The sequence below is a fragment of the Panicum virgatum genome, chromosome 7N (genome assembly GCF_016808335.1).
Source record: "Panicum virgatum strain AP13 chromosome 7N, P.virgatum_v5, whole genome shotgun sequence".
Classification (NCBI taxonomy): Eukaryota; Viridiplantae; Streptophyta; class Magnoliopsida; order Poales; family Poaceae; genus Panicum; species Panicum virgatum.
In genome coordinates, this window is record NC_053151.1 from 11,100,890 (window position 1) to 11,107,568 (window position 6,679).

At 35.8% G+C, this 6,679-nt stretch overlaps 1 protein-coding gene across 2 annotated transcripts; it reads left to right on the plus strand.

Annotated features, from left to right (window-relative positions):
* Positions 1-799: 799 nt before the first annotated feature.
* Positions 800-4,745, plus strand: LOC120682415 (cysteine-rich receptor-like protein kinase 27). 2 transcript variants are annotated; one of them, XM_039964329.1, is made up of 7 exons: positions 800-997; positions 1,555-1,624; positions 1,698-2,444; positions 2,544-3,174; positions 3,279-3,399; positions 4,054-4,257; positions 4,390-4,745. In XM_039964329.1, exons 4-7 carry the CDS (start codon positions 2,870-2,872, stop codon positions 4,564-4,566), a joined length of 807 nt encoding a protein of 268 aa, XP_039820263.1. In that variant the 5' UTR covers positions 800-997; positions 1,555-1,624; positions 1,698-2,444; positions 2,544-2,869; the 3' UTR covers positions 4,567-4,745. The 2 variants fall into 2 exon arrangements, with proteins under 2 accessions (XP_039820263.1, XP_039820262.1); XM_039964328.1 differs by lacking the exons at positions 800-997; positions 1,555-1,624 and having other exon boundaries at positions 1,632-2,444; positions 3,279-3,432.
* The last annotated feature ends 1,934 nt before the right edge of the window (positions 4,746-6,679 follow it).

Consider the following 6,679-nt stretch of genomic DNA (forward strand, 5'->3'; position numbering starts at 1 on the left):
CTTTTAATCTTCATTTGAAAACCTCTTCAAATGCTTGTTCTAGATTGACAAAGAATAACCGTGCAAGCTTCCAATTATAAGACCATCACTTTGGAAATAACCTTATGTCCTTTTATGATAACCACATGAAGCCTTGCACAATTCTATAGTGAAAATCTTTATACGATCCCTTATATATATGACACACCCTTCTCATGTATTGGATACCTTGTAATCAATCTTGAATCATACCCCAATATTATTTTTACATAAGCTTGTCATTCTTCAAAGTTTGCAACATGGGATCACACACTTGCTTGCTTTCTTTGATGTGAGCCAACTTTATTCATACAAATGTGAGAAACATTAATATACCATGAATAATACAATAAAAACCTGCTCACAATCTTTAGCAACCAAGTTAGTCCTTTAATCACTTTGTCATACAATTCACCAAAATCTACTTGGGGGCCTAGATGCACTTTCAAGTTTGACCAAACTTATAATAAAAAATATTAATGTTTATAACACTAAATATATATGCTATAAAAAATATATTTCATAATGAATCTAATGAAACTTGTTAGACATAAAAAATAATGATATATTTTTATATAAACTTGGTCAAACATAAAACGGTTTGACTAAAGACAAGACCAAACGGACACTCTTTACGGGACGGAGGGAGTATAATTTTGGAACGGAGAGAGTACTTTTTTATCCCTTTGTTGTAAGATTAAACTCAATCATGACACTCAGAGCTATAAAATTCAATCACGGCAAGAATTCATTGTTCATTTATTACATAGTACGATGCCACCAAACTTTGGGTGTTCGTTATAAACTGGTGCAGCAACCAAGTATCTCTATGCGTCTTATTCCTCTCTAGTCAACCAAGGGCTAGCTAGTTTATTGCGATCTTCTGCGCGCGGTATCTCTTCTAGCTAATTAAGGTCGGCCCGTCTCACTCCGGTCAAGGATCCACATGAAGCTGCCGAAATCGTCTCGATCCAGCGCAGTACGTGCTTTGGTCTCAGACTCTCAGGCTTGAACTTTCAGCATACATATTAAACAAGCTCCATGGATCGTCCCCTGATGTAGTTCTCCTGTTGCTCGAATGTCCATATGCATGGTGTAGAATTCCTGGTCTTCTGCTTAATTTATCAAGGAGCTCTGATTCGTGACACAAGCTTGAAGTAGATGATGAGCTGGTAATGCAGATTTGATGTCTAGTGTGCCCACAAGCATGTAGAAGATTGGGATGTTTTGTTCCGGACGAAATAATAATAGAAAGGATATAAAATATAAGTCTTATTTTCTTTGACCTTGTAAGAGTATTGATTGGCCTTGTAATGTCATACTTCTGTTCCCAGTACGTTATTTTTGTTTGGTACGCTCCAGCTCTAGTTAGATCAGTGGGTCCAGACTCTGATGGTAGCACTTATTCTGTTTATTGTTTTTTTTCGCTCATTCTGTTCAGATTTGCCCTACATCACAAGTTCCCAACCATGTAAAGTTGACATGTTTTTGTTATATCCTTCTTGTTCTACCAACTTTTGCATTCTTTTGTTGCAGGTTTTGATTGTACTGGAACTCTTTTTTTTTTTTTGCCACCTACAGGTTGAGCAGGTTGAGATTCCTGCAGGTACGTGACCGATCTATACATTTATATTTTATTGTTGCATCTTTATCTAGTTTTACCGCTGGTGAACCTGCAGGCCTTTCTACGGGTTTGCTGCAAGCATTTCGCAAAGGCAATCTAGTTGAATTGAACCAAGTTGGCTAGAGCCATTGAAGTACTAGTTGATTCAGATACGGAAAAGCTTCAAAGCACACAATCTTTGTAATGTGATAGTTACGCTACTAATAATCAAAATGCTTACAAGGATATAACTAATTTGCACAGGAGAAATCCCAAGCATTTTCTTGTCGCTGTTGACTCTTGTTTCAACTGACTGACACTGAAATGAAAATACATGCACCAACCACTTTCTTAGTATATTCTTGGTCATCCCTGCTTCAATTGACAGCTTGAACTAATGTAGCCTTATCCTTTTACCTTTGTTACATATTTCCAATCAACAGTGCAGAGACTAGACCACATATCTGAAGATTTTTTCCTTTTTTACAATGATCTGCCATTTTGTCTTTTATGATTTATTATTCCATTATCTCATATTTTATCATTTTGTCCTTTATGATTTCTTCCACCATCTCATATCTTATCCTAACTGCTTGAACTAATGTAGCCTTATTATTTTTCCTTTTTGAAGGGCGCCTTTTAAATATAATTAAAAATGGATTCAGAAGCTACTACGAAAAAAACATTCTGGAGTGTCTGCTGCTCGATAAAACTCTTCGTCCGATCGGACTGGTACCTGCCATCCTCACTTCTAAAAGACATCACAAATGATTTCTCAGATGATCTGGTAATTGGTAGAGGTGGGTTTGCAGTGGTTTATAAGGTATGATTTTGTAACTACAAACTACATACCATGTCTTGATTGAAATTGACAAGAAACTCAACTTCACATAGTTAATTGAGACAATGTCCGGGCTTGCAGGGAATGCTTAGAAATGGGACAATCGCAGTAAAAAAGCTGAATAATTCACTCGAAATGCATGAAGATAATTTCAAACAGGAAGTAACCTATTTGGTGGGTGTAAATCACAAAAATATAGTGCGATTTTTGGGTTATTGTTCTGACACACAAGGAAAAATGTCGGACTATAAGGGGAAGCTTGTCATGGCTGATGAATGACAAAGGATGCTCTGCTTTGAATATCTACCAAAAGGGTGTCTTCATAATTATATCACCGGTAGTAATGTTTCTTTCCATATTTCTGATCTTTGCTGAAGATTAATGTACATGTGGAACCATATGGCAAAATGAATATGAGGTTCCTTGCATTCATATTTACAAATTTCAAATATTTCAGAACTACACAATTTTATTTTCTTGCCATTACATACGCATCTTGTGGACTAGAGTGGAGGGCGCGCTATCAAATAATCAAGGGAGTTTGTGAAGGCTTGCATTATCTTCACCAAAATGATATTGTTCACTTAGATCTGAAACCTGCCAATATACTTCTAGATGATAACATGGTACCAAAAATTGCTGATTTTGGTCTCTCAAGGTGCTTTGATGAAAACCAAACCCATGCTACGATTTCAAAAGCTTATGGAACAATGTAAGCTAACTTGGAATCTTACTAAATACACGCATGTTCAATAAATGGAAGGTGTGAGTTACAATGCAATTCTATTGCACATTAATGTACACATTTTCATGCAGTGGCTATATGGCACCAGAAGCGCCTAATAGAAAAATCAGGCGCGAGCTAGACATTTATAGCCTTGGTGTAGTAATCGCAGAGATATTAACAGGGCAGAAGGGTTATCCGGCAGTTGAGAATGTAAGAACATTTCGAGACCACACCATGATGAAGGTTTCTCAATTTTTTTTGCAGAAATTATGATTTAAATATATGTACTACCCAGATATACTCCCACCCCTATGATGCAGTATCATGTAATGGACAGGACATAAAGCAAATTTTATGTTTTTAGGAGACAATTTTCCTACTCACATGTGTACGTCGTTACACTGTGTACGGGAGTGTAAACCTGATAATCATTTGGCATTAAAATATTTATAGTATAGTGGATATAATTTTTTCTTGACACACTTCTTTTAGTATCTATGCTATAAATTATTGAGAAATTTTAGAGTGAATGAAAAATAGGAAAATTTCCAAATTACTCCCTTCAAGTATAGAGAAAGCCCATATAACACGTTAAACTCTGTTTTGGTTCAATTTACCCTATATACTATGCTATTTGGTTCAAGTTACCCCATAATGTAATTTGTCATTTTTGTTACTCCATACACAAGTTGAATTTTAATTTGATACTTTACATGGTGTGGTAGTGGACAACATCATCTATATTACAAAAATATTTAATGCATTTATCATCATTAATTTTTGTATAATTATGTACTTTAAAAGCACTGTAAAAAAAACCTTCTTTTGTATCCATGAATCCTAACTGCATGTTCAATTTTTTAGGTTCTAGAAACCTGGAAGACCAGGATGGGAACATCAGCGGGCATACTGTTGGAACAAGTGAGGGTATGTACCGACATTGCCATAGATTGCATGAGTTGTGACCCAAGAAAGAGACCACATGTACAGCATATAATTGATATGCTTAGTGGGATGGAAAGTATGAATGTGTGTTGTACAGGTCGAGTGTGTGTTTCAAAAATGCATGTAAGTTTACTATGGTATATAGCATTATCCCACTAACCACATTTTGTTTGGGAATCACGTACGTTTTCATTTTACACCTTTTTTGCCATCGATTTGTATGAGGTGACGAACTCATTGATTTTTTCAATATAGTCAGAAATCATGGCTAGGGAGCTACATCATACTGAGCGTGAGGTACCACCAGACTCAAGATTTAAGGTGTCTTCTTCCCCAAATATGTATGTACTTTCAGAATTCATGTCCCATAACATGCATCTGGAGTGTGTTCTCAAAATGCCAGTTGCAGTGCCTATAGAGTCGTGGTACTAGTTAGGCCAGTCTCAATGCATAACTAATTGTGCATGTTGAGTGTCATGGGGATGAAACCCGTGTCTCAGTGTCAAAGTTCAGATGTGTTAGATGTAAGAATGGAACGGCCAGGGACACTTTGAGGACATCTCCAATAATTATATGTATTCGCTAGCTTTAAAGATTATGTGCCACTTCCACACATCTCTACAAAATCTAGTTTAAATGATCATTTCTCCAACTATCTAGTTTTATGCACCGTTCAAAGAGCTAACACAGATCCCAACACAAAGAGCAATGATTAGTGGAGATAAAGATGCTGGGCCACCAAAGATTGAATGGTGTATGCTAGAGATTTTCTTTTTACTGTATTTATCAAAAGCTAGCTTTTTTTCTCTCCCTCTCGCACTGTCTCCTTCACATAGGCAGAAAAGAATTTATGTAGATTCTTAGAGGTGACTTATGTGTCATTTTTTGAGACACTACTGTAGCTGATGATGGTATCTTTCAATAGGAAATTATTATTTTTTTAACACTATGGATTATTTATTATTTAAATGGAGAAATGAACACCTTGTTTCATGGTTTGTTGTAATGATAACACTATATACTATATCATATGTCAGATAAAACACCTTATAGGCTACCTCAGTCTGTTGAAACTAGCAAATTAGGATTTGCAAACAATCGTTCGACATTCGGGCAGCCACAATCTTTATGGGAAAACTCCAAAAAAGCTGCAGCTAGAAGTCAAAACGAAATGGTATGCAAATCCCCTTCAAGGATCATTAGCTATATGATTCTTGTAGTTTGTTAACACTAACTTTCTGTATAAATATTTATGGCACTCCTTTCTGTTCAAGCCTATTCGATACAACATTTCAAATATAAGGTGTTATTTGGTGCGTGACATTGACTATAAACTTATATTTTTGACCCATGATTTGTCTTAAACTCCAATTTTGGTAAAGGAAAAATCACAACCATATTTAAGCTTGTAAAATCAAATTATACCATCTTAAGGCACATCCAACAATGCCAAGTTAACTTTAGAATAAGGTGACAAATCATTAGTTTGTCCTATATATGTGGCGGCGAGAATAAAATGAAGAGAGAGAACACAACTAGCAACTAGCTAGTCGGTAGATTTACTAGACATATTTCAGTGTGCATGGAGCATTTACAATCAAATGACATGTTGATCCAGACCATTTTGAAGAACATTATGCAGCTAGAGTAATGGAGAAGTTAATTACTATACAGTTTATTGGTGACATGGATAACCCTACCGCAAGCATAATTAGAGACACTCTTATATAATAACATGTATCTTGTAAATTGGTTAAATTTACAAGGTTCGAATCTTAAAATGCATGAACTCATAAAAACAGAAATGCTGGGAGCACATTATCGCGAGAAGTATTTTGAACACCAGGTTTTTTTAGATAATGGAATAAGCATTGAACAAATTAACAAATTAAGAAGCTTGCTCAAGGAACCTATCATCGATGTCATGACATCCTCCTTCAACAAAACCATCCATTTTTTGCATAAGAATAGTGACTTTGTAAAAGACATCAAATATTCTATTTTCTTCTCTTGATTAATGGAAAGAGTTGTTTTCTTACTTTACCGTTACTGTATGTGTTAATCTCAGAATGTGGATCTACAATTCCAAGTTGATGGAACTTCATTATTAGTGTTTGGCAAGCAAGCAAGTATAATTAAGGTGGTTGATGGAAGAATATAATGCACAAGAAGCAGTTGAAGGCTGACTATAGCATTGCTGAAAGAGAGGCTTGCTTTGTAGAAGAACCTGAAGTTCAATTTTCTATACGATGATGTAGGTCGTATGCATGTTAAAATCTGTAGCTAATGGCTTTATTGAGGACGATATCGATGAAGAAGAGAGCGAGGAGGAGGAAGGAGAGAAGGATGTTTAGAGTTTGATATAGTCTTTGGTTTTATATCTAGTGTACATTTGAACTTGTGGTTGCACGATAAGGTTGGTCCTACTAGTAGTCATGCCTCACTACTAGAGAACCATCTATTAGGTAGTACACGGGTTGGAACCCCCTTTAGATTTGGTTTCCAACCGGTACAATGAAACTGAAACTAAAAGTACCAAGTTTTA

Coding starts and splice junctions, on each gene's coding strand:
- LOC120682415 (XM_039964328.1), top strand. CDS start 2,870: ATGAATATGAGGTTCCTTGCATTCATATTTACAAATTTCAAATATTTC. Junction 3,433..4,053: donor GAGACCACACCATGATGAAG/GTTTCTCAATTT, acceptor TCAATTTTTTAG/GTTCTAGAAACCTGGAAGAC. Junction 4,258..4,389: donor TGTGTGTTTCAAAAATGCAT/GTAAGTTTACTA, acceptor TTTTCAATATAG/TCAGAAATCATGGCTAGGGA.